Here is a 25,668-nt window from a genome sequence, read left to right on the forward strand (position 1 = left end):
CCCTTATTCAGGGCGGTGTTGTCATGCTTAAGGGTGGAGTTTATTTCCGCCAAGGTTGTGATTTTCTGCTCCAAGACAACACTTTTCTGTTCGAGAACTTCAATTTTCACCTTCAGAGTGGTGTTTTCCTTATCCAAGGCCGTCTTTTCGTTCTTCAAGACGGTCTTTTCGTTCTCCAGGGAAGTGTTTCTCTCCTCCAAGGTGGCCTTTATCTTCTCCAGAGCGGTGATATTTTTCTCTAAAGTTTGATTTGCCTCCAGCTGTTCTTTTAATTTATTGTCTTTCTCCCTCAGCAGAGTGTCAACTTCAAGCGCAGCTTTCTTCACGTTTAGAACTTGGATGTTCAGCTCCTCATTCGCTTTCAGCAGAGACTTTCGCTCGATGGACATCATGCTGACTTTTTTCACAATGTCATTGAGCTGCTGCGTCTGTCTCGCTATGATCTGTTGCAATTCCTTGTCTTTGCAATCACAAGGCTTATTCATCGTCCTGCTCTTGTTCATTTTTAATTCTTTCTCTGAAAAAGTCAGAAAATCGATCAGAAAATTGACTCTTTGCTTGTTAGTGCGATAAGTACAATACTTGTGCTTTCTCTCCAACTGCTGCAATAGCTATGAGCGTAGATTCAGAAGTGATACATTCTCACTCCACAAAGGGTGCATCACTCTTTGTGACATCAAATTGTGTGATGTCACAAACTGATGTCACTGCCTCAGAAGGACAACAAGAAAACTGCTGAAGTTTGAATAAAAACAAACTTTACAGCTGAAGCTGATGGCCACTGGAGACAGTTGAGCTGGTAATACATCACCAAGGCTGAAATCCACACTTGGGAGACAGCGGCTCTTGAGGACAATGGACTGGCACAGCAGGGTGCCAGGACCAACGGTCACATGGTGCCCGAAAACAGAAAAAGGGGAAACCCAGCTGATGTTGGAAGCCACCATTTCCGACCGTCTTTCTGGCCGGTCCATTCATGGATAAGAAAGTGGATTTGTTGCATCTGAGGCTGAGGGTTTCTGCAGAGATGAAGGTCTGCGCCGTTCTTTTCCAAACGTAAACCCGACTTAACAGCAACAAGCTGGTATTCAGTTATTGTTACCTAGCAACTCACTCATTCTTTGGTTACTTAGCAACAGCCCGTTGAGTCACTTGCGCAGCAGCAGTTTCAGGTTTTGATTCAACATTCAACGTTGAGCTGAATATCACGGTGTTTGCAAGGATTTTTCTGTTCACCGTTGGAAAAAATTCAAACCGGGATCACAGAGCCGTTAGCGGCTGGGAGCCGTTGGCTGCTAACGGTCTGACCTCACTGCGAGGACAAAGACAGCTGAAAGACAATCAAGATAAGTTTCTTTCTGAGTTGAATACTTGAACGCAACAATAAGACGGCAAGATAATACGACATCTTCTTACCTTGTAAATGGTGTTCGCTGCAAATCTGCAGGGATGGCGGTGATTGTGATTAACGCTGCTGCAGCATTAATCTTTCCTCATTAAAAGTCACACAATAAACTGATAAGTTTGGTTTGTATCCTTGTCTGTTTGTGCAGCACCCTGTGACCATTTTCACTGCGAAATCAACTTGATTAAAGCGACACCATGTACGTTTTTTTGACAGATTTTACAGGAGCGGACAGTTTGTTTCAAAGACAGTGACGTCACGTGCAAAGAGTCAGTAGAGGAATAATAAAGAAACTTAAATATGTAGCCACCTACACACTGGAAACAGTGATAGGTTCAGTTCTTCCAAATCTCTTAGTCGTTATAATTCAAGTAAGAGTAAAGATACTTCCTGATAAAATTACTAAAGTAGAATTAAAAAGTACAACATAGCAAATTTTTTTTTTTTTTATGTCACTCAAGTAAATCTAATTGAATAAATACAACTAGGTTATAAAACAATAACTGTCAGAAAAGGGAGTTTAAATATTCCCCAACAGAAACTAACAAGTCATCATGACTGTTTTCTGTTATTCTTACAGTCTGGTTGTTTTTTAATAATTTGTTTTATCAGGCTGCATGTTGACGCAGCAGCTCCAGTTTAACTCACCAGGCTGGATTTGCATGCCTCTTTGTGTCTGTGACGCTCATAGAGCCAAATACATCCATTTATAATAAAAGAGCAAACTCTCAGTGGCTCATCTTCATAATTTAGCAACCTATTATTTTAACAAAGTGGTTGTTGATGACTGGAGTTCTGAGTTTCCTGCTAGTCATTTCAGATTCACTCCCAAAGGCTGCAGGTGTTTGATAAAGATGGAGAAAGTTCATATTTTAACTGATTTTTGATTTTTAAATCTTCCAAAACATCAAGGATGTTTTGTTCCTCCTTATTTTGCATTATTTTAAAGTGAAATTTGCTAAAACTAAGCCTGCATTCACACCTGCCCTGTTTATTCCACTTTCATCAAACTCTAGTTTGTTTGCCTAGAAAAACGAAACGAGACTTTGGAGAAAGCGAACTCTGGTTTGCCTACAAACCTCGTCACAGTTCGGTTGAAGTGAACGGCTCCAACACAAAACCAGGAAGTGAACGACAGCGCAGGGCATTCTGGGTAAATACAACCAAAACAAACATGATAATCTGGCGCTAGCAGGAGAAATGACTTGATAAAACAGATATTCTTCAACCGCTAAAACCTGACGCTAATCATTTTTTGGTAACGTTTTGTGAAGCAGGAAGTTGCGTTCATGTGTCGTTGGTGTAGCGCCCCCACAGGCGAGGAGGGGAGCATGTTGGTTTGAGTCAGTGTGGTGTGAAAACAAACAGCTGAAAATAAAACAAATGTAGCAATTTTGGTCGAACCAAGTCCATCAGATGTGAACATGTAAAGACTAAAACATTCAAATAAACATTTTACTTTCAGTTTTTGTGATACTGGAGAAAGTTTTCCCAACATTTGGTTGGATTGGGAGGCAGGCAGTGTGTGTTTTCGACCCAGCTGTGGAAACGTGCAGGTCTGGTTGGTGGAATCACAAGAGAGGAGAGGAGAGGAGAGGAGAGGAGAGGAGAGGAGAGGAGAGGAGAGGAGAGGAGAGGAGAGGAGAGGAGGAGACGTCAGAGGAGGCAGGGCTTGTTCTGCAGGGGAGACAAGGAGTCCCACAGACTGGCGTCAGCTGTCCGCCGCTCCACAGCTGCAGCAGCGCATTCAGAGCCGGGTCTTTCTCACTTCATACACACACACACTGGGGCTCTTCATATCTGCTGCAAGAGAGTGTGTGTTTTATGTGTTGTTCCTGGCTGTGATTGAACTGAACAGAAGCTTTCAGTGTGAGGGGGAAACGTGCTTCACCAGGTGTCCTCCAGTTCAGCAGCAGCTAAATCTTAAATCTGTTCCTCCGCTGTGTTGCTGTTTCTCACAAATCTTTCCTGTTTTTCTTGTTTGCGCCACGAGGTAGTGAAGGAAAAACAGGAGAGTGGATGTGGAAAAGAAAATCTTTCTTAGATTTTCCTGAATTCAGATGCTTTCAGACGTCATCTGTAGATGCTTTTCTCCTCTTCCATCTTCTGTTGTTGTTATTCAGACTGTCTGGCATCAGTAAGCAGATAATTAGACCTCCTGTCTCTGGTGATGATCATCACTTGAACATATGCTGGTGTGTTACAGCTGTTGTAGAAAAAAAAGAAGTAAGGAGTGAATTTCAACCAAAAACCTCAGAAATTTTAAGATTCATGTCAGAAATGATCCACAAAATCTTAAACATTTCTGAGATTCAAAATTCAGAACCTGATTTTTAAAAAACCCAGAATTTTTTAGGTAATGTCAGGTTTTTTTTTTTTTTTTTAAATAAAAAGAAAATTATCGTAAAATAATAGTAAAAGAGAGTAAAAAAAATCATTACCTAACTTTAAATACTTTGAACGCTTTTTGGATATGTTAAAAACTTTTATAAACGGTCTCATTTTCTCAATCTGATGCTTGAATGTTTAATTGGTGCGATCCTAATAAAACATAAAGTCCCTCTCCAAAAATAAATGCGCTTGTAATGTTTTGTTGTTTTTGTCTTTGTGGCTTTATGATTCCATGTTTTCCCTCTGCTTACGAATAAAGGGTGATGATGTGGTTTTTATAAGCCGCCAGGGGCCAGTCGCTGGGTGATGATATCACTAGTGGTCACTCGAGACGTATGTGAAGACGCAGCTTCACTGGAGCTTCATGACACGCAGCTGAAGGCGATACAGACTCGCACAGCGACTTCCTGGGATTAAGTTGTTTACTGCTGAATGATTCATCAATCTAAAAACACGCTGCTTTTATGACTTAAAATGAGTTCGTGGCCTAATCTTCAGACAGAACCCCCCTGGCTTCTGTCTGAAGATTAGTTTTATACTGCAGCAAGCAGAGCAGCCACAGAATAAAAACGGTTTGCTTTTAAATCCTCACAAAGTCTTAATGCTGATGTTCGGTTTGTTTTAATCAAACTCTAGTTCGTCTTCCTGGCTTCGTTTTGGGAAGGTGTGAACACGAAATTAAACTGGTCCGCCTAAAAACCTTGGTTAAGATCCCTCCGAAACCAGGAAGTGGACAACAGCGCAGGGCATTCTGGGTAAAAACAACCAAAACAACGTGCCAGTCTATCGCTAGCAAGAGAAGTGGCTCATGGTCTTTTGCCAATGACGAAAAAGAAAACCTAGATATGCTAAAATCTGCTGTTTACATCACGTGAAGAGGGAAGTTGCATTCAATGTCTTCATATGGGGTTTTGGTGTCATTTCCTTAAGCAGTTCTTGGTGCAGCGCCTCCACAGGCGAGGAGGGGAAACAGCATATTAGTGTCATTGTAGATAGAAAAAAAAGAAGTAAATTTTTACCACAAAACTCAGTCTCAGAGAAAAACAGAATATTTTTGAGTCCGAAAAGTCTAAATTTTGCTTTTTTAGTGGCAGTTTATTCCTCTTTTTATTTTTTCCATGTATAATGGTTATGAAAACCGTGGTAGAAATTGCTCATTGTCTGTTACCAAAGACAAACTAAAAAATCCCACCACTGCAAACATTTAACTCCATTTTCGTTAACATTTTGTGTTGATTTCATGTCTTTTGTAGCGGTTTTAGTGTTATTTCCTTCGGTCATTCGTGATGCAGCGCCACCACAGGCTCGGTTTATAAATCTACAACCAAGTATTGGGACCATTGGACATGAAGGGGAAAAAATGCCAAAATTTCTCCCACAAACTCTAGAAAAAAAACAAGAACATTTCTTATTTTGAGAAGTCAATGTTTTACTCAATAGTACAAGAAGGAGAACCAGTTTTTCATTTAAAATCTGATCAAATTGACCAAAAACGTCAGACTTTTCATTCATATCTCCAATCAACTATTATTTTCGAATGAAGCATTGACACCTCACATTTAAAACTGTCTATTTAGCTAAAAAAAGTCCCAAAATATGCATTTATTTACTTATCTTTTTATTTTTTCCCTGGTTTTGATCTGTGGAGACGAGCCGAGAGGAAGATCAATAAAATAACCCGGCGTTATTTCTCTCTGCCTGATGTTATCTCTCCACCTCCGAAATGAAAAATTCATCATCGTCGGTAAACATCTCCTCACATCAGAGTTTCTGGGGGAAAGGACCTGTCAGATACAAACAGGAGATAAATGTAGGACATTTTGGAGATATCAGATGTCAGTTTTTACAAAACGCAGTGAGCAAATTCATCTGTTTTCTTTCAGGTGAAGCGTCTGTGTGGAGTTTAGCTCATAATCAGAGGAAATTCATCTGAACATGAGTCACAGCCTTGAAAACAAATAGACAGAGCTTGAAAGGAAAATGTTATTTCCAGAAATAAAGGTCAGATCTGGGATCAGTTATTCTTCTTTTGCTCTTTTTATTTCAGTCTTTCCTCTAAAATAAGAGCTGCTGAAAACTATCTGGTCTCTTTAATGGGAACTTTGGAAACCAGTAAAGTTTTGTAGGCGTTTCCACTTTTCCAGCCCTTTGCAGCATTTCATGATCTACTTATCCATCAGTTCTTTTATCATTCCTCTTTTTATCCCTCTTCTATTAAACCGTTTATCCATCGACCCATTGAAAATGTTAATCTCTCTCAGCTAAAGTCAGTTTTCTATTGATCTGTCAGATCCTGAGCAGATCATTCACATCATTATTGTGCAGGAAGATCAACTTTCTGCAGCTTCTTGTTGTTTTCTAAAGCTTCCTGCAGCTTCTTAAAGCTTTCTACAAATGTCTACAGCTTCCCGTTGCTTTCCGCAGCTTCCTACAGTTTCCAACATCTTTATGCAGCTTTCTACGTCTTTTCACAGCTTTCTGCAGCTTCATGCAGTTTCCTGCAGCTTTCCACAACTTTCTACCTTCCTGTAGCTTTCTATAAGCTCCCAGCAGATTTGTGTATAGTTCTGCAGTTTTCTGCAGCTTTATACAGCTTTCCAGTAGCGTGAGGCCTTGTGTTTGTTGCAGCACAGGTCAGCCCTCTCGCTCCTCCAGCGTTCACGCCTCATTAACTCAACACACTCGGCTCCTTTACTGCTGTTAATTACACGTCGTAAAGCTCATATTGATAAGGGCAATCAGTGTTTACACCAATTAAGCTAAATTCTGACGGCACGCCAACATGGCGCCACTGACTACATCAGTGTGTTTTAAACGGAAAAAATGACCTTTTAGTGGTGAAACTATTTAAAGAGCTTGGGTGAGTCAATGAGCTGAGAGTTTTATCAATGCTATGTTGCACATTTGCACTGCGTTTTATGTTTTGTGGAAAAATATTAGAAAATAAAAGACTAATTGCTCATAATTGGACTAAATGCATCATTAGGAGCAGAGATGCAGTGAATGAGCCTAATCCAAAGGGACACATCTCTCCATGAGACATGAGATTATTCGTGATTGTCTACATATATTTAGATCACTAGTATTGAAATAGACAGAGATGAGGTTGTTGGCAGGAATGACGGAAACACAAAGCTGCTAATTAGTAATGCTCGTTAGGAGCAAATAAACAGCTGCTAATTAACCAGGGAAGCTTCAGGAGCAGCACCTATAATCAGCCGAGGAGCAGCTGCACAAGCGACACAGTTTGAACTTTACAAGCTCCTTATGTCCTAAGTTTAGGCAGGAAAACGTTCATTGAGGATCTCCGTTTGTTGCCTCGTGTGTGCAGAGTCGGCACTTTCTGTGTTGCTAAGTCGGTTTTTGCAACATCTGTTGTTTCTCCACCTAAAGTGAGGGAAATGCCAGGATGCTGCCTGTGCCAGGCCTGGGTGTGGATGTCTTACTGCTGTTAACAAAATGTTTTCGACAACTTGAATGCAAAATCAAATAAAATGTTTTCTGTAAGTTTTCAACTGTTTTTCATCCCTGAAATTGACGAGCTGCGAAAGGAGACAGAAACTAGTTCATCTCAGTTTTCAGCTTTTTTATTTTTATTTTCTATAAATATAGGCTATAGTATAACTATTAACTTATGTATTGTAAATTCAGTGTTTGTCTCGCTTTAACAGTTAAAATAATACGGCACTTAAACACCATTCTGCACTTTAAAATCCAAATAATTTCAGTTTTCTGCACCGGTGAGGTTAAAATCTATATCCACAATAACACAGATAAAATGTATGCTAATTACAAATGATGCTAATGATGATGGTAGCAATGATGAAGCAAATGGTGTTGACCTGTTATTATAGAGGGGCCCACATAAAAATCTGCTTTGGGTCCAGAAAAGCTTTGGGCTGAGACATATATGAACTAAATTTTATTAAAGGAATCTGAGATCTACGTTTCTGCTGTTTTAAGTGTTTGTTGTTGTTTTTTTTTTCATATTTTGTTATTGTTGCTTTAGGGAGAACCTGAAACATTTTCCATTACAAGTGTGTGCAAATCTTTTACATACTGCAAATGTAGAAAAAAACTAAATTTTGCAACTGTAGCATTTCAGCTAAATGAGAAATGAAATTACATGTGAACAAAGTTGCTCATTGATAAATCATTTGCAATGGCGCTCATCATCGAGCAGCCATTAGCATTTTATCCAGGCGTATCAACAAAACACTTATACTTGGGACATTGTAGTCAGCAATTCCTCAAATTTATAAAAAGTTTATTTTTCGAACTTTTTATAAACTATAAAACATTTTAAAAAAAATTCCTGCTACTACTTCCTGTTGTCTTCTTTTGCATTTCCGCCAGTAGTAACGAATGGCTGTTGATCATTTCATATTACGCGGAATGTGTTTGGAAATAAAACTGCAGTGGAAGCTCAAGAAACTTTTGAGTTTTTGTGCCTCAATGTAACAATTTATCTTCGTAATTTCCATTTTTGCAAATGGCAGCTGCATTTATATCGACTTCTGGTTTCTGTGTGATCACTTCCCAGCGGAAAGTCTGCTGACTGCCGGCTTAAAATAGACCCATTCCAGCAGATCAGCAAAATCACACTGAAAATCTGCTGCTGGGAGTGAAATCCGTGGGTGACGGCTCGGTCCAGAGGGACCGGTACCCGGGTTCGGAGGGATGTCCCGGCGCACGCATGTGAACGCAGACAGCGCATGAACATTATCTCCAGCATGTCGCTTCGGAAGTAGGTCACCGCTCCGCCGATCCGCGCACCATGTCTGCAGCTGCTGCGGGCTCCTCGCTCCGTGCATCGCCGTCCGCCTCGCTTCGGGTCCGAGCCGAGGTTCGGAACTAAAGACGGGCTGGGTCGCCCGGCGGGAGGTAATCGGCTTGAATTCGGTCCCAGCTGGAGATGATCGCGGTCTGCAGCAACAACTCTGCTGTAATCCGAGCTGCTGCTGCTGCTGCTGGTTCCGCTAGTACCGAGCGGTTCACTCCCTCAAGTCCGTCGGAACCGAGATGTTTCGGGTGTTTTACCCCCCTTTCTGCTTTTCCGATACTTCTCATGTAACACCCTGCCTGCTGTCAGACTGACAACTACACGCTCCTCCGAGGCGAGTCTCTTTATTTCTTTATGGTTTTGGTGATTTAAACGTTTTGCTCGGCGTGACTCGGATTCCTGCGTGGATGTGGGCGTGTTTGACTGGCTGGAGCGTGGAGGATGGCGGCTGAACTGCTGATCCGCTCCAGAAAAGTGGAGATATCGGTTCGGATTCCTGCAGGAAGGAGAGCTCCAGCCTGGGGGCTTCCTGCTCCACACCATGTCCTCCTTCCATCCTCTTCCTCCTGGAGATGAAGCTCCAGCCAGTTTAATGCGCCATCAACAGGAGAGAGAGAGAGAGAGAGAGAACCGCCTAGTTCATCTGTCATTGGGGCTTTATTTACTTACAGTTGCTCTCAGCTGGAGGGTTAATCACCCAAAGTGGGTCTCAATCGTGAGCATTTAGGGGCTGCAATTTGCTTTCCATCCCTGATAAGAGAATGCATTTGTTACAAATGATTAAAATGTGATGCTAAATTTAAAAGAATGCATATAAATCAAATTTTTTGAAATAACTAAATGCTTTGTACTGACTCTGCTGACAAAGGACCATGAGGAGAAAATTTCTGCCAAAGAAATTCAGAAATTTTGAGATTAACCTCATCAAAATTCTGGAAAAATCAAAGAATTTTCTCAGCTTGAAAAACAGGAAAATTTGCAAGAAAACGTTTGGAAATTTTTAGATTAATCTCAGAAGTTTTCTGGAAAGACAGAGAGATTTCTGAGTTTGAAAAGTAAAAAAAGATCTACAAAAAGGGAGAAAGTTGAGAACCCCCCCCAAAAAACGGGAAAATTTCTGAATTTCAGAAGTGAAATTTCTTTGAAAATGTTTTTCTTTCTGAAAAATTTCAGATTTTTTTTCTAGTAAATATTTGAGTTTTCAAACTCAGAAATATATACATAGGCTATTTTTTTTTTTTTTTTGGTGAAAATTTCAGAGATGAATTTACTCCTTTCATTGTTTTCTATTTACAGTTGCTTTGATATGCTGGTGTGTGACGGTTCCTCTTCAGGTCTAGTTTCTGTTCAGCTGGATTCACTTGTTGTCAGTTGCTGCAATATGAATAAGTTGAATTAAATTAGAGTCCTTAAACAAATATGCACCAATAAAACAGAGTTTGACAAGAAATTATTTATAAGTTCTGAAATCTGGATGTAATGATTGACCTCAATATTCAGAGCCACATAAAGACGGTTACAAAGTCGGCCTTCTGTCACCTGAAGAACAGTTCCTGGATTAATAAAGTTAAAACTTTAATGAACATTTAACAGTGGCACTGAAAGACATTTTAAGTATACTAAACAAAACAACAACAAATAAAATTAATTATTAAGCTTCCAGTTTTTGGTAGAAAGAGAAAAACAATAAATTATGAAAATGGAAGTTCCTGAGCTCGTTTTATCATGCAACTTATTGCTAATTTTGACAGGCTAATTAATTAACCACACCACTCAAAGTGTGGTTGAGTGGTAAAAGCTGCAGGTTTAGCTGTTGTGCAATATATTTTCTTTTATACAAATAAAAAACAAGAAAATATCCCAACATGTGAATGTAGAATCTGTAGAAATGAAACATCTGTAGTTGTTTCTGGTTCGCCTCTCCCTGTGCTCCTGTCCTTCAGCTGCACGCTTGTCCTATTCAAATGGAGCAACTTGATTTGATATCCGCAGACAGAAACTCAATGCGAGGCTCCTTCTGTGTGCTTATTATGTGGAAATTAAATTTCGCCCTCATAGATTGTGTTTCATGGTTCACCAAGTTTTTCGGCAGAAAGGGCTGAAGACGTTTGGAAATGTCCACCACAGGCAGTTGAAACGGGTTTGCGTTTGTTTACATGCGTGCCTCTGTGTGATCGGGAATAATGTTTATTGAAACAGGCCGCTGCTTCAAGCCTCTTGAGAAAGTCTGAGCATTTTCCACTGTGATGGAGAGAAAATATCTGCTGTCTGTTCTGTAATCGTAAAAACACTCGGGGCAAAGCCTACGCTCATTTTTGGTTTTCAAACCTTTTATTTAGTGTCGCCCGACTGCAAGCTGTCATCATAAAAATACAGCAATTTGCTGCTCAGTTGGTCGACACTTGAATCCGCTCATCGGCTGTCAGATGTGTTTTTATGCGTCATAGCAAGAGGTTTTCAGCAATAACCTGATATTATCCATTTTTATGGGGCGTTCTCGGCTTAAGTGCCAAAGCTAAATGTTGAAACGATAAAGCAGAAAAAGGCAACAATGACAACAGAAACTTATGCAAAATTAACTTTTTGGTAGTTTTTGTACTTCCGTTTGGGTCTCAGCTCCTTCTAAAAACAGTCCAAGTGCTTTAAAGAAACTCCTCGACATTTTTCAGCAATAAATTAATGTTTTGTGCTGCATCAGAAATCTCTAAATTGCTAAGACACATTCCCTGTTACACTGATACCTTGCAACACCAGCCGAGCCCAGTGTCGTTACCTGGCAACCCAAATAGAGCTCCAGAAAGTTTGGTCAGCTGGTTTTACAGCTGTATGCACTGCTGGAAAAGTTTTGTTGTTGACTTGCCATCCGGAAACAAACCGCTGCATTTTTGTTGATTGTGCAGAAGGTTCCACTTCTGCTTTTCAGAGATGTATGTTTTCATGTGCAAAGCAGCCAATTTGGATTTAAAGTGACAAGAGACCCTAAAACAGCTCATGCTGAAAGATATCAGATTAATGAAAGAGGATTAGAGCCACAGGAATAAAAAAAACGTTTTTTTCTTATAATTCTTTCTAAGAGTTTTGACTTTTTCCATAATTCTGACATTATTCTAAGAATTATTTTTGTCTCGGAATTTTCTCAGAATTTTCACTTTTTTGTCAAAATTATTTTTTCTCAGAATTCTGACTTTTTCTTCTAAGAATTATGTTTTTGTCAGAATTCTTACTTTAAAGTTTCTGACTTTTTCTCAGAATTCTTTATTTCTTCGGATTTTGACTTTTTTCTACAAATTCCCTTTTCACAGAATTTAGACTTTTTTTCCTCAGAAATCGTTTTAATCAGAATTCTGACTATTTAAATAACTTTTTTTTTCTGACTTTTTTTTTCTTAAGAAATAAATCTAAATTCCTTTTTACCAGTGGCAGTAATCACCTTCCGTACAACTAGAGACTTAATGAAGTGCCTGTAGCTTTGAGAACTGAAGCTCTGTTTCTCCCATAGACGGATCATAACTTGTAACAGATCACCTTTAAGGTTTCTCCATCTTGAATCAAAGCATTATTGTGAAAACTCGGTGCTTTTCCAGCTAAACAGCCTCTTCATATTAAAAGACAAGCATGTTGACTGACTTCTTGGAGGTCAAGCAGGATAATTGTGTTGCTCCGAGGCAGGAAGAGCGATCCGTCTCCTCCTCCTGCTGCCACACATAAAGGTCAGCATCAGCTGAAACATCAGGCGCTGCGAAGGCCTTCGGGTCGGCGCGTCGGGCTCCTTTGTAATCTCGGATAGATGAGTGAATTGCATCAAGAGCTTGGTGGAGCGCTTTCTCCTCCGGAGTTGCCATACACGGTTTGATGTGCGCCACATTAGCTTGTTGACATGGAAACCGAGGAGGCCGCTGCGCTGACGAGCGTTTCTGCCACCAGTTTTTGTAGAAATGAGCTTCTGGCTTGTTTTTGTTTCCAATGGTGCAGATTTGCTGCTCAAGTTCCAACATGGCAGAGAATCATCTAGAAATCTGCTGAATTCGAGATAAATGAATGAAACAAATCTGTGATGAAGAGAATCTGATTGAATATGTTCATGTGTGAATATTAAACCCCGAGAGGTTGAACGTTTTTAATTTGAACTGCAGAAACTTCAGGGTGATTCAGATTATCGGTAATTTCATTAAAATCTGGAATTTAAATTAAGATTTTTTTCTGCAGATGATTAAGGATAGAAAATAACATGGAAACTTTGTTTTTCCAGATTTTATCTCCCACCTCACTTTCTGAAACATCCATCCATCGTTCTCTTTTTTAATCATCTGTCCTCTTTTCCTCATTTATTCATCCATCATCCCTCTATCCTCTTAGTTTCCTCCATCTGTCCTTTTTTGTCTATCTATCCATCCATCTTCTATGTTTCCATCCTCTTTTGTCTCCTCCACATCTTTTTAATTCATCCATTTGTCTGTTTGTCTTCTTGTTTTCCATTTGTCCTCTTCTGTGCAATAATTTATCCATCCATTTATTCGTCCATTATCCCTCCATCTTCTTTATTTAAAATCATTTATTCTTTATTTATCCATTATCTGATTTGTCCTTTTTTTTAATCCATCCATCCAATATGAAGTAAAACTAAAAACTGTTTTACTTCATATTGGATGGAGTAAAACAGTGCATCTCTGAGCGGTGCATCTCTGTAGCTCCTCCACAGTTAGCATCACTGCTTTTTCCTCTCTATCAATCTCTAAAAAAATCCTCTGGGGTTTTCACATGATATTAATCCTGAGACTAAATCTCACACAATTGACTCCTGAAGCGGCTAGCTTTACATATTTTTATAATTCTCATGATATTTTGGTAATTTAATGTTCTCCTCTAACTTGAAAAGCTCACTGCATTTGACTGACTGCTCTCGGTTTAAACGTGTGCTGTGTCTCACCACAGATTAATGCCGACCTGAAGCCATCTGCTGCGCAACCTTTGGATGACGAGATTTCGGTGCATCTGCTCACTGATGCTGAGACCATGGTGAAAGCGCAACAGAGCCAGCCGCTGCAGCGCAAGAAACTGCAGAAGAAGAATGCTTGCAAGAAGAAAGGGGAACTCAAACAGAAGGGAAATGTGGGAAAGAATGAGATTATTAAAAAGCGAAAGAAGGACCTACGAGGTTTTTGTCACGGGAAGACGACTGGAGGATTCGGGAAAAGAGATTCCTTCTCCTGCTGCGTTCTGCTGACCCGTCTGGATGAGAAACGAGTCATCAACAAAGAAAAGAATGCAAAATATAATCTGCAAAAGAGCGTCAAGGTCAAAAAGAAAGGGCTCTCTGTTTCAAGATCGACCAAATCTGGACTTGTGTCAACTTCCACCACCAATCCGCAAACTCCAGAACCAAAAACCAACCAAGAGGACGCCTTACTCATGCTAGCTCCCCCGGTTGTCGAGCCTCGCAGGCGGAGAATGGCCTCCCTGAACGCCGAGGCCGTCAACAGTTTGCTGCTCTACAGAGACGGCTCGATGATGGCCAACCTCACAAAGAAAGCGCAGCCTTCAGGCGAAGACGCAGACGGGGATCCAAAAGCCAAAAATGTTTCTGCAGGAGGGAAAAGAGCCAAAAAACAGAAGAATCAGGCGGAGAGCATCGACTGGTTGAGTTTGCTAGCACCGACGCCGCGCCGTCAGGCAGGCCTCACCGCCGCCACGCTGCTCAAACTCACTGGTTCCCAGTACAAAACCAAACGGCAGAAGAAAACAGAGTCCAATCAGGGCGGCTCAAACGTCGACCCTGTCTGTGGAGGACCAACGCAGATCAAAACGAGAAGGCTGCACGCCAAATCAGACGAGCCACTGAAGCACAGAAAACCGGTGGCGGAGTTCCCGGCTCAGTCCAAACTGAGCTGCTGCTGTGGTCTGTGTCAGCCGGGCGCCACAGCGGGGCACGGCTTCCAGCGCGGCTCGTCGCTGGGATTCCCCTTAAAAACAATCAAAGAGGAGCAGATGGAGGCAGAAGTCACTTCCTGCTTTTGCTGCTCCCAGGAGAGATGCGTGGAGTACTGTCACAGACTGGCCCTCTTCCTGGAGGACAAGACCTTTAAGGAGCCGGAGGACGGCTCAATGTCCGACGTGTTCCACCACCACCACCACCACCATCACCACCATCACCACCACCACCACCACCTCCAGTCGCCCCATTCTGTCGCCCACCCCGCCGCCATTACCATCAGCCCGCACACGTACACTTGCTTCCCGGGCTACTACGTCCACTTCACCCATCCGGACGGCCCGCCGTCGCCGATGCCGCCCCTGGCTTTGTGCCCGAGGGGCAGCAAGAGGCCGAAGCTGCACCCCGGCGCCGGTCCACAGCCCTCAGGGATCAGACACCCAGTTTACTGCTGCACTTCGGTGGAGGCGTGCTACGGAGAGCCCTGCAGAATCAACGGCTACTCCTATCCCAGTGTGATTCCTGCCATCACCAGAGGGGGGTGCCCTTACACCCCCAAAGACTGCGCCAAATGCAACCAAGGCATCAAAAGAGGTGGGCAGACGTCAGAATGTCAATAGCGCGCTATCAAAATCGATAACATTTTGTTTGTACAGTACATTTCAGCAAGTTCAAGGTACAATAAAAACCCAAAAATACAAAGAAACAGTTAAAAATTGAAACATTACATTTTGCCGTTTCATTGATTATGTTTCAAAAGCAACTCCGAGCAGGTGGGTTTTTAGACTGGGGAGCAAATAGATATTGAATAAGAGAGGTCCTGGGATTGAGCCTTGGGGTGCACCATATGTCCGCTTCAAAGAGAAATTACCTACTTAAAAAAAGAAATCCCTGCTCTATAAGGACGATTCAAACCATCTGAATCAATATTACAATATTATTGTTTATCATGATAACATCTGGGACAATTTATCGTCCAGCAAAATTTATCATGACAGACTTCGACATCCAATTTCCCCAACATGATTTAGTCTCATTTCTGTTTCGTTCCTGCAACTTTTACAAAAATATATTTGTTTTTCGTATTTATTAAAACCGTCTTGATGTCGATTGGCGCTGCCAATCAATCTGCTGTTTGCTCTGCTCAATGTGCACTAATGGTGGAAAACTATTTACAATTACAAGAAAACTGTTTACCCATCTCCACCTACTAAAAAGATACACTTTCACTTTATAATACTATTTACAGTATTTCTTGTGATTCGTTTTCATGTATTTTATGTTTGTAATCAAAGTGAACAGTTTTCCACATTATAATTTGATTCCTTCTCCCCACATTCCTCGTGTTTTATTGTTTTACACTTGCAGAAAAAAACTTTTTCTGATATTTTGCATTTAAGACACATTATGTTTACCACAGATTTAGGAGAGGACACACTGATTAAATATTTACAAATTAAACTCCTCACTCCCTTATTCCTTATCTACCTCTGAAATATTGTTTTAACAATATTTTTTAAGCACTTTGGTTGTGGTTGGACATTTTGATTCATGGTGGCAAATGTAAATTAGTGAAACTGAAATCATCTCTGAGGTAGAAAGGTGCTGCAGCTCATGTCATGATGTTTCTGTGGGTTTTTATCTCTTTAATTCGGTGCCATTATTCCACATTTGACAACTTAAACTTCACTGGTTATTTATAATTTATAAAAATTCAGGCTATAAAGTCAGTTTAAGTGCTTTAAAAGCTCTTAAAAGCGAGCAGTAGTCATTTAGAAAACATTCCCATCGCAGTTGGATCGTGCTTTTGTGTTGCATGTTTTAATTGCAAGGTTTCTTTGAATGCATTTCCTGTTTGGGTAGTCAAAGCGGTGCAGTGCGCTAAGAATAGCTGCCTTATCTGACCCATTATAGAATGTCAGTCAACTGGGAAGTTGGTGAGAGAGAGAGAGAAAAGACACAAAAAAAAAATATATCAGAACAGGGCAGGACCTCTTTTGTCTCATATTGAATGCATGTGGCTGCAGACTGAACCGAAACCCAGTGAAACGACTGAAAGAGCTCGAGTCGAGAAATTAGTCAGATCAGAAACGGTGGATGGATACGTGAACATTTGAGTTTTCAATGCACCTAAATGTGACCTCCATTTTAAAAAAACCAAAAAAACAGGGTTATTTCCTCTGAACACTGAAGTCGTTTGTCACGTTTTGTGGCTCGGTGTGTGAACGCCGGTGCTGTCGTCTACAGCAGGGCCCGACTTTAATCTCAGTGGAAATCTCTGGCCCTGTTCTCATGAGAGGCTTAAACACTGGAAAGAACAGGTGTGAGCAATAATAAAGGTAATGATGCCTGAGTTTTACGCTGCAGATTTTCACGCTGTCGAGTCTGTTGGCTTACTGTCACACTGGGGCACAAAAATAGAAAAGGAGACATTATTTAAATGTCATTAGTAGTTCATTTTCTTCTCGTTTTCTGACACGGAGGTCCACCCACACCGCGGTGTCACTTTACCGCCTCTTATTCTAACTTTTCTGGGAGAAACTAAATCTGTTTTACAGATTTAGTTTGTGTCTCTGTAACTTTCCTGTCAGTTTTGTGGCACCTCTGGACACTTTGCATGAATAAATGCAAATATTGAACATTTATCCTGAAAAAACAGCTTTTCTTCTGGGTAGAACATAATTATTTATCTATAAATAAATGCAAAATGTAAGGATTTGTACAGTTTTGGCTTAATTGCTGCTCTGAGTGTTGTTTTTACAGCAGTTTATATTCCCCAGTTAACAATTAATCGATTACTAAATTTGGTTGAAGATTATCTTAAAAATCCATTCATCATGATTAATTAGGGCTGGGCAATAAAACAATAATGACATATAGACGTGATCGATATCAATCAATGCTATGTTTGATCGAATGTTCAGTCATTTTACCGAACCCAGATCCAGAACCGCATGGCATTCTGGGGGATGCAGGAAAAGAATCAGCCTCTCAACGTCTCACCGCTAAGCGAAGCAAAGTCGGTGGAATCGACCAACTGGCTCTTTCTATGGTCGCCTAGCAACGACATGTTGAGGAACTGACTATTGTGTCTCAAAGCTGGTTAATAATAATAAAAATAATGATAATAATAATGATAATGATAATGATAATAACAATAATAATGAGAATGATAATGATAATAATGATAATAACAATGATAATAATAATGATAATGATAATAATAATGATAATAATAATAATAATAATAATAATAATAATAATAATAATAATAATAATAATAATAATAATAATAATGATAATAATAATGATAATGATAATAATATAATAATGATAATAATAATAATAATAATAATGATAATGATAATAATGATATAATAATAATAATAATAATAATAAATGATAATAATAATAATAATGATAATGATAATAATAATGATAATAATAATAATAATAATGATAATAATAATGATAATAATAATGATAATAATAATGATAATGATAATAATGATAATAACAATAATAATGAGAATGATAATGATAATAATAATGATAATAATAATAATAATAATGATAATGATAATGATAATAATGATGATGATGATAATGATAATAATAATGATAATAATGATAATAATAATAATGATAATAATAATAATAATGATAATAATAATAATAATATAATAATAATGATAATAATAATGATAATGATAATAATGATAATAATGATAATAATAATAATAATAATAATAATGATAATAAAACAACCGGCGTGGAGTGAAAACTGTGGCTAAATCAGGAATCATTTAAATATTAAATGATTGTTTTGATCAGTTTTCTTTTTTACCAAATGCTTTGTCCCTATTGAGTAATTTCTTGGACAGCTACTTTTTTTTTTCAATTTTCTTTTATGAGTATTTTTTTCCATGCTGTCCTTTTTACTTTTACTTGAGTCATTTTATAATAAAGTATTTCTACTCTTATTTGAGTAAAATTTCTGAATTTTCTTTCCACTGAATGAAAAATAAAGAGATCTTAGCCTATAATCCACGAGACACGGACATGCACCTGCAGTTTTTTGTTAAGTTTCATAAGTTTTATTTTAAAACAAACTGATTTGGAAACATTTTCTTTTGCCTGATTTTGTTATTTTTATTTGAATTATTGTCATATTCGTCCTTAAAAAATTCAACTTAGCTTCATATTTTGGTTCATCTGATTATGAAATGTTTAAATATGAGATTATAATTTGATTAGTTACTTGACTAGACTTTTTTACCAAATACTGTTTTACTCTAGTAATTTCTTGGACGGCTGGATTTTACTTTCAAGTAAAAATATGTTAAAGTAGTGCTACTGCTAGTTTGTAGGTGACGATTAATCATTTCCTGCTCCTCCCTGCAGAAGAATACTCGCCGAGCCTCGGCGATCACTGCGGCCCGTCCTTCATCCCCGTGTGTCCCAGCCCCAGAGTCCTGACCGGCTGCCCCGTTCCCACTGTGCCTCCAGCCGGCCAATCGGTGGCCCACGTCCAGACGGCGCCCTCCGACCCCAGCCGACCCCAGCCGCCGCTGCAGGTGGCGAAGGAGTGTCCGCAGAGCGCCAAGCCGCCCAGCGGCGGCTCGAGGTCCGGAGCCCGCGGCGGCCTGCCTCTGACCCGGGACAAGAACCAGAGGCTCAGCGCCGCCTCGGTTGGAGGGCAGACGGTTCCCAAGCAGCCGAAGAACAGCCGGCAAAAATCCACCAACGGCTGGAGGTCGCTGGGCCAGCCCTTTGAGAAGGAGGTTTTTGTTGTTGTAAGTAGAGACAGTCTTGCCAAAAGCATCTTTCAAACATTCTCTATTAGATTCAAATTCACTTTCTTTCTTCCAGTTGAAGGAAAAATGTTGGTGAAATAAGTCGGATAAGTTTTGAATCCACTCAAACACTGCAAAACACAAAACCTCACCAAGTATTTATGGTTTAGTTTCTCTTGCAAATATCTTAGGATGCAAGTCAGCAACAAAAGACTTTGTCTTTTCCAGCAGCCATTGTACAGTGCATGCAGCGGCAAAACCAGCTGAACAAACATGCTGGGGTCCCAGTTGGGTTGCTAGGTAACAGGCCTGGGTTTCTGGGGTTGCTAGGTAACAACGCAGCGCCTGTGGAATGTGACTCAACAATCAGAAGGTTTTTGAAATGGCACCAAAAAACATCCATTTATTGCCATAAAATGGATTTTTCTAAGTGCTGTTTAGAGAAGCAGCTGAGATCCAAATAAAATTAAAAATATGTGCAAAATGTAAATAGTTCCTCTCTAAATAAACAGTTTGTTTTTCCGAATGTTCCTTTTAAAAGACACAAGAAATTTCTAACACACTCGATGCGTCACCAGCAGCTTGTCTGTGAGTTCTCACTGTGTTTTTGTTCCCGGGTATTTTCTGCTCCCGCTGTTTTCAGGGAGAAGAGGCTCCGGTGTTGAGGAAGTGCTTTGAGGGAATCTGCAGGGACGACGACGAGATTCACGTCAGAGACACTGTTCTGCTGAAGTCTGGGCCCAGAAAGAAGTCTCTGCCTTACGTGGCCAAGGTGTCTGCGCTGTGGGAGGAGCCGGAGTCAGGTACGTCACCATCACACAGGTGAAGGAAGCTGAACTGGTGAGGGAGAACTGACCAGTATGAACGCTTGTGTTTCCTCAGGAGAGCTGATGATGAGTTTGTTTTGGTATTATCGTCCAGAACACACGCAGGGAGGGCGCAACCCCACCTTGCACTGTGAGGTAAACGGCCGCCATGTTTACAATTACAGTAAATAAAACCTAGCAGCTAAAATGAGCCTGGCAGAAGGAGAAACTGTGGCAGTCGAGAAACATGCAGAATGTGGCCACTAAAAGGAAAAGCTGGACTTTCCTTCTTTTGTGCTAACTGGGCGTCTCTCTGCAGAATGAGATCTTTGCATCCCGTCACCAGGATGTCAACAGTGTGGCCTGCATTGAAGACAAATGCTATGTCCTAACATTGGCCCAGTATTGTCGGTAAGAAGGGCATGTTTGTTTATTTTGTTTTTTATTTCAGACACTCTGCTGATTAAAAAAAATAACATTTTCTGAAGCGCAATAACAGTTTTACTGGTGGTTACCTAGCAACAGCTTGTAGAGTAACTGGTGGTTACCTAGCAACAGCCTGCTGAGTAATTTGCGCAGCAGCAGTTTAAAGTTTCGCCACAAAATAAAAAACAACAGAAACCGTGAATAAGAGTTTCCAAATTAGTTTCTATAAAGTAGTTCAGAGACTAGAAACTGGATTACAAATTTATTTTGTTTTTCAACGAGAAACAAAGCTTTCTATTTAGTTTCTATACTAACTAGAAACTATTTCCTACCAAGTTTCAAGCTAGAAACTAGTTTAGAAATTAGTTTTTCAAGTAGAAACTAAACTTACTTTCTAGTTAATTTCTAAACTAAGTAGAAACTACGTAACATTGTGTGTTTTTGCAGTGCACTGAAACCTTCCTGGGTTTGTTGTGTGCAGATTTTGTGCCTTGGTAAAGCGCCGCAGGGAGGGCGTCCGCGACTGCGCCACCTCCCTCGTTGTGCCGCCCGTTCTTAGCAACGCCATGCCCACCCACCACTGTGTGCCCGATGACGTCGACCCAGAGCTGGTTCTGTTCTGCCGACACGTCTACGACTTCCGCTACGGACGCCTCCTGAAGAACCTGCAGTAGGACGCGGCGCTGCAGAGGAGCGGATCATGTGACCTTTCTGTCATCCTCCATGAGTTTTAATCGACTTCTTGTGGGGAATTTAAATAGCTTTGAACTGTTTATGTTTGAACTCCATGCATTTTGCTCGGCAGTCATCTGACGTGATGCATCAGAGTTATATAGCGGTGTGAAGGGCCTGTGGTGATGTAGCAGCTGTCTGAAGAACATGGAAGTTACTCTGCTATAAAAAAAAAATCGCTGCTGTAGATTTGAGAAATGTGACGTTTGACAGATCTGCAGCTGATGGGAGTTTTGCAGCCGTCTGCCTGACGGATGTCAGACAGCTTTGATCATTTTTACCACATCTCATCTGATTTCCCTCTGATTTGAATATGCTAAATATCACAGAATCCAAGAGTGAATTTAACTGGTTTGTCTTAAAAATCTGCTTTGAGTTATAGCTAATTATTTAGCTTTGAACGGCTGGCAGTCAACTTGCAGAGTTAAAACTTGCTGCTATAGTCGGACGTCACAGTAGAGTTGTTGTTTTCAGATCGGGACGCATCCACAAAAACAGTTTCATTGAAATAAATCTGCTGATTTAGCACATATTAACCTCCTGATGCAAATTTAGTGAGAAAAACTGAATAAAAAAGATTTTCAAAGTCATAACAGAGATTAACGGCACAAAATAAATCAAACATCAGCAAAACTTTATGCACAACTCCACATCTCTAGTCTCCTCTGTAATGCTTCCCACAATATAAAAAATATCTATAACCTTCATTTTCTTTTCTAATTAATCAAACTAAAGTTTCAATTAATTGATTGATTGATGAGTGACACTTAATTGCTTATAGATGGACTTATTATCCTCCATTTTATATATTTTTAATAGCCTTTTTTAAACAAACTTTTGCATATTGTAAAATATGTAAACATAAAAAATTACATTAAAAAATTACATTTTCTATAAAAGTTCCAGTTCTAATATATAAAACATATATAATCAAGCTCTTATCATTTACATATTTACATTTAAAAAATTTTGATGAGCTGGAAATAAACAATGAGGGAGGGCGATGTGGCTGTTTTTATTGAAAATGCAATCATGTAGACTAAACATTTTAATTTTACTGAATAAATATATAAATCTTTACAGTATAAATTTGATTTATTTATCTATAAACATTAACTACACAACAAATCAAGCAAAAACAACTGCTTGTATGCAACATGATTTAATAATAATGTTGCAATCTCATGTTTTTATGGTACTTTGTATCTCCAATCTACACAAATAAGTAAAAATTTTTTATGTATTTATTGAATTTGGACAGCAGCACAAAGTCTGAACACCAATGGACGCAAAGTGAAGCACTTATTTCCAGAAAAACATCAACTTTAACTTCATCAGTCAACAGAGTTTAATTTAAAAAGTTTCCACAAAAAGTTTTCCAATTGGTGTTTGTCTTTACTAATTAAAAATTAACCAAATAATTTTGCCTGAAAATGAGAGAAATTCAGTTTTATTAGGAAGCTGTTGGTGTGGATGTAACCTGAACTCACCTGAGTTTTCAACAACAAATATAAAGTAGAAATGAAAACAAAACCTGAACTAGGAAAGTTTTTTCCATCATATCCACAATGAGGTATTTCACTGAATGCCGATTGTCGTTCAGCCATTTCTGCCTGATATTTTCTGTGTCGCATTGAGATTTGTGATGGAGACAAATTTAACGCGTGTATTTATTTCTGTGCGGCAAAAATCTAACTTCTTTTAGACTTTTAGATGATACGGCTTTCATAGTTTGAGTTGCAAAATGAGCCAGTAAGGATTTTTTTTGTTGAAATGTTAAAGTCAGAAGATGAATCTGCAGGACCAAAATGTACTTTAGTTTTGTTCTCCTTTAAGTGTCGCAGAAGAAACGCTTTTCCTCTTCACCTGAATGCTACGATGATTTTAAACCCACCTTATTGTTTTCCTGCATCCTGCAGCCCGCTGCCTTATTCCCAGCCTTTCGCTGAGAAAGACGAGCTCATCTTCATCTGGGTTGTGAAGCCTGTAAAGCTCATTTCTAACATTGATGACTTTTTACCTCTGCCGCACTGCAAAAACACAAAATCTTACCAAGTATTTTGGTCTAGTTTGAAGCGTAACTGTCTTAGTTTTGTCTAATTTCAAGGAAACTAACTTTCAAGTAACTTTTCAGGAAGATGTAGCAGCAGGTTTTAAGTAAATAACTCCAAATATAGATGGAAAAGCACCAGTTCCACTGCCAGATTATTTCACTTATAACACAACATTTACTCTGATAAGTAAAATAATCTGCCAGCAGGACTGGAACCGGGTTGCTAGGTAACAGGTAGGACTCTGCTGGGGTTGCTAGGTAACGCCTCTACCATTTGAACTCGTACTTCCCCCCCAACATCAATGCATCACTGACTGAAAACAAGCTCCTTCATCTTGCTAAAAAGTTACATGTAAGTTAGTTTTGTCTTATTTCAACTGTCCTAAAATATTTGGACTGGAGTCTAAACCAAAGCAGTTTTTAATAACTCGACTCTAAACATGATTTAGAGTGAAAATGAGTCTCAAAACAAAAGTTTTGGAAGTTGCGTGCATTTCTGGTGTTGCTAATAAATAGGCAGTAAATTTTCCACAAAAATGTTTAGAAACATTTAGTTTGAGTGATGCTAACTCTCACTAGGTGGCAGTATTTCTTACTTTTACGGCACTGCTGCCTCAGCTTTACTTGATGTCAAGTTGTGGTTCATGCTTATTGCGCTGATTAACAAAAAGTCACTTTTAACATCATTCATAAGCGCAAATATTGCAAAATTTGTGATTTTCAGTTACAAATAATTACAAAAACAATCTGAAAATCCTGAATGGACTGATCAAAGTGAAAAGATGTTAAAGAATATTTAATTTCAAGAAGTTCTTAAAGCTATTCATTAATATTTTAGCTGTTTGTTAATGGGTTTTATATTGGTATAATCTGTCACAACTGGTCCTTAAAGAGCATTTATGATTTAGAAATGAAATAAGAACTTTGTTAAAGTTTAATGGCACTGCAAAACGGAGATGCATCTCAGCAAATTATTAAACAAACAAAAAGTTAATTTAACACTTTATACTGATGGTATAAAATGGTTTCACTGCATTTAATCGTTTTCTAAGACCCTTCCTCCTGTCAACACTCATGTTTATTCATTCATTTAATCAGACGCCAATTTCAACTTCAGATTTTTGGAAGTGGGGTTCTGCTGAGAGAGCATGGCGGGTCAGTAGCTTACCTGCAGCAGGTAACTCTGCTTCTTTTTACATAAACACAGCTTAGTTTTCTCCTGAATTTAAAATTATTTACACTGAAAACTGAAGTGGTCTCTATAAAATCTTCCCATGTAAAATTGTAAGCGTGTGTTGCCATAGTAATGACCTAAAGGGGAAATAAGGCGGCGTAAGAATCCATATTTCACCTTTAAGTTGCTGCTAAACTTGTGTTTTAACCTTTTTTTTCTTCCATTATTCATATTTTTAAAAATGTTAACTCAGCAAAACGACACAAAGCGGGCTCAGATAATCTGTAATAAGGGATTATGAGAGATTTTCTGTCTTTCTTGGCTCTCTGTGCCTGTTTCCATTAACTGTTCCTATTCCAGGAGTTTACTGAGGAGAAGGACGTGTCGTCTGAGTAGTTTCCCAAATGCCTTCTTTGTTTGTTGAAAGACGCTGGTCTGATCTTGAATCAAAGAAATGTTTGCACCAAATAAATAGAAGAGAGTTTAACTCATTCCCAGGTGTAGAAATACCTGAATGTTTGTCCTTGTGTGGATCTTCCTTTGTATTCTTTGCATGAAAATATCTTGGAAATATTAATCACACCACAGATTATTTGTATGGATTCAAATGAACTTCTGTAACATTAGATATAAGATATTGTAATAAATAATATATGAGTTAAAACATTGCATTTGATATTTTTCTTCGTGGTTGTCTTCAGCTGCAGTAATCTATATTGTCCACATGAGGGCGCTATCGGACAGATTTAAAGAAGCTCAACAATACATTTGGAATAAGAAAGCTTTTATTAAGTCAATCATTTTTAAAATAGCTACAGAAAGGACATCCAATGGTAGATGTTTTTCTTCTAAAATATAAAAAATGTTTTCTAGTGAAATGACCCAATAAAAAAACTATAGAATTATTGACTTAGAACAAGCTTATACATCTGTATGAAAAGTTACTTATTAGTTTTATCTTATTTGAAATTTACTGAGGTATTTGCAAACATCAGCATGTTTAGAGAAATATAAAAAGCATATTTATATCAGCACAAACAGAGCAGAATGACTTTGATGGTGGCCCACTCAAAGTTCAGCTCTGATTGAAATGCAGTGGATATTTCTATTTACAATGATTTTTGCTGCAAAACGCATTTCTTCTTGCTACTTGATGAGCTTAAGCAGCAGGAA

General features: G+C 39.1%; 1 protein-coding gene across 2 annotated transcripts in view; it reads left to right on the forward strand.

Moving 5' to 3' along the window:
* bahd1 (bromo adjacent homology domain containing 1) overlaps positions 1 to 25,164 on the forward strand; it is a 31,066-nt gene extending 5,902 nt beyond the window's left edge. The window contains exons 1-7 of one of the 2 annotated variants that reach the window (XM_055053347.1): positions 8,519 to 8,543; positions 13,512 to 15,102; positions 18,913 to 19,304; positions 19,948 to 20,107; positions 20,187 to 20,266; positions 20,430 to 20,521; positions 21,018 to 25,164. In XM_055053347.1, coding sequence (XP_054909322.1) covers positions 13,593 to 15,102; positions 18,913 to 19,304; positions 19,948 to 20,107; positions 20,187 to 20,266; positions 20,430 to 20,521; positions 21,018 to 21,210 — 2,427 coding nt within the window. In that variant the 5' untranslated portion in view covers positions 8,519 to 8,543; positions 13,512 to 13,592 and the 3' untranslated portion in view covers positions 21,211 to 25,164. Of the gene's footprint in view, positions 1 to 8,518; positions 8,544 to 13,511; positions 15,103 to 18,912; positions 19,305 to 19,947; positions 20,108 to 20,186; positions 20,267 to 20,429; positions 20,522 to 21,017 lie in introns of those variants that run through there. The other variant, XM_055053346.1, reaches the window with a different exon arrangement.
* The last annotated feature ends 504 nt before the right edge of the window (positions 25,165 to 25,668 follow it).

The sequence above is a fragment of the Poeciliopsis prolifica genome, unplaced genomic scaffold (assembly GCF_027474105.1).
Source record: "Poeciliopsis prolifica strain line A6 unplaced genomic scaffold, Auburn_PproV2 SCAFFOLD037, whole genome shotgun sequence".
Taxonomy (NCBI): domain Eukaryota; kingdom Metazoa; phylum Chordata; class Actinopteri; order Cyprinodontiformes; family Poeciliidae; genus Poeciliopsis; species Poeciliopsis prolifica.